The following is a 2,244-nucleotide window of genomic DNA, read 5'->3' as shown; positions in this document are numbered from 1 at the left end:
TCCGTTTTCTCTTCTTTATTCTTCACAATCTCTTCGATATTCGGTAACAATCTCGTAGCAATCTCTCTTAACAATCTCTTTCACAACCCCCCCCCCCCCGATCTAATGCATGTCCGTTCTTATATACCATGAGTATCAAATAACAATCAATTACAATCAATGAATAATTAACTACAACTACGTAAGTGACTATGTAATTACTTCAGGAGCTCAACTTCCGGAACACACTCCCCCCCTTGACTTCTATTAGTCAAGCACAGCCCCGATCGCTATCTTATCCCGCGCGCGCAACGCTGCTGCTCGCGTAGACCGGGCTCTGGCTTGCACATTCCCTCCGCTGTTTGCTCGCGTGCCATGTGTTGCGTCTGCGCATCTAACCTCTATGGGGTACAGTCGCTGGACTGGTCGGTCTAGCCGTTGCGGCTTGCCTTTCGTAACAAGTCTTACTCTAGCTCCTCTCACTATGTCATCTCTACCTTTAATCAACTGCTCCACTACGGCTATTTTCCACTGGTTCCGCTTACTACCGTCGTCATGCACGGTCACTACGTCTCCCACTTGCACGGTCTCCCTGTGCTCGTTATCTCGATGAGCACAGTGGAATTCCCTTAGACTGGTCAAGTACTCTCCACTCCATCTCTTCCAGAAATGAGACAGCTTAGCACTGAGATACTTGATCCTACTATTGTGGTCTCCATCACGAACATCATCCGGTTCTACTACCTCATCGGGCAAACTATGTAAGCGTCTACCATACATAAGATGGGCTGGCGTAAGTGCCTCGTCTCCTATCTCATTGTACACGTATGTCAGTGGCCTGTCATAAAGGGTGCTCTCTACTTCAATTAAAACTGTCAGTAGCTCGTCAAATGTCAGCCGAGCTTCACCAAGGGTCTTCCTCAAACATCTCTTAACGCTACCAACCATCCTTTCGTAAAACCCTCCCCACCATGGGGCCTTCTCTAGATTAAACCTCCATGTTATTCTGTGGGTCTCTAGGTAAGCCTGTACTTCTGGGTGATCATACAACCTCTGTAATGCCTGGGCTGTGACTTTGAATGTCTTGGCGTTGTCTGACACTATCAGAGTCGGAGCTCCTCTTCTAGCTGCAAACCGCCTAAGGCACCTTCTAAAGGTGGTTTCCTCTAAATCTTCCACTAAATCTAAGTGCAAGGCTCGCGTCACACAGCACGAGAAAAGCGCTACATAAGCTTTCTGCATCCCTGTATTACCTTTGTAATAGAGTGGGCCTGCGAAATCTACTCCCACCTTAGAGAATGGTTCTGCATGTCGCACTCTAAAGTCTGGCAAGTCTGCCTCTGGAGGTGCCGCGTAGGCCCTTCCCTCTAATCTTCTACACGTGACAGACCTACGAAGGAGTCCTTTCACTACTTGTCTCCCTTGTGGCACCCAGTACCTCGTCCGTAACTGAGTTAAAGTACCTCTAACGCCACAGTGATGGAACTTTCTGTGACAGTCTAATATGAGCATCTCTGTCAACCTATGTTGTCTAGGTAGTATTATAGGCATCCGAGCATCTGCCTCGAGCTCAGAATTACCCAGTCTCCCTCGGCATCTAAGCAGTCCTGACACTTCTACTAATCCTAGCTGGTGGGTTAGTTGCTTATATCCCTTTCCTTCATTCACATCTAACTGTGCTGACTTAATCCACAGCAGCTCTGCGCTATCAATCTCTCCACTCGACAGTCGACCGGTCTTCCTGTGTGCCTTGTCCGTTTTAACATTGTGTACAAACCTGTGGACGTACGCAGTCACTCTGAACAACTTACCGCAATCACAAAACCTGTTGATATCAATCACTGCAGAGATGTCTTCAGCCTGTCTCTCGTTATTGACAACCATACATACTGTACTCTTCTCTTCCTCAGCCCCAGCAGTGGTTTTCCTTATCTCAGTTTTAGGCCATCCTTTCTCGGTCTCGGAGAGCCATGATGGTCCGTTCCACCATAGCGTACTGCTCTTAAGCTTAGAGGCTAGGGCACCTCGTGACCCAATGTCAGCTGGGTTCTGTTCACCTGGACAGTGTTTCCACTCACCTTCTTCGGTTAGGCGCAAGATCTCATCCACTCGGTGTCGCACGAACTGTTTCCATTCGCCTTTGTTTTCTAACCAGTATAACACTGTCATGCTGTCTGACCAGTATAGCTGCCTTCCTACCTCTACTAGGTCACCTAGAGCCTCTTTAACATTGTGCACAAGGCGCGCAAGAATCAACGCAGCCAT

General features: G+C 48.1%; 1 protein-coding gene across 1 annotated transcript; it reads right to left on the bottom strand.

Annotated features, from left to right (window-relative positions):
* Nucleotides 1-2,244, bottom strand: LOC116613876. Its single transcript, XM_048734661.1, has 2 exons — nt 2,043-2,244; nt 1-2,012 (listed from the first exon to the last, which is right to left on the bottom strand). The coding sequence occupies exons 1-2, from the start codon at nt 2,242-2,244 to the stop codon at nt 247-249; spliced, it is 1,968 nt and encodes a 655-aa protein (XP_048590618.1). The 3' UTR covers nt 1-246.

The sequence above is a fragment of the Nematostella vectensis genome, chromosome 11 (genome assembly GCF_932526225.1).
Source record: "Nematostella vectensis chromosome 11, jaNemVect1.1, whole genome shotgun sequence".
Lineage (NCBI taxonomy): Eukaryota > Metazoa > Cnidaria > Anthozoa > Actiniaria > Edwardsiidae > Nematostella > Nematostella vectensis.
This window is presented reverse-complemented; position numbering and strand designations above follow the sequence as displayed.

Excerpts from the sequence above, each read along its gene's own strand:
- LOC116613876 (XM_048734661.1), bottom strand. The coding sequence starts at position 2,244 with ATGGCTGCGTTGATTCTTGCGCGCCTTGTGCACAATGTTAAAGAGGCT. Across the intron at positions 2,013-2,042 it reads AGAAGGTGAGTGGAAACACT|GGTCACGAGGTGCCCTAGCC; the intron begins GTCCAGGTGAAC and ends CAGCTGACATTG.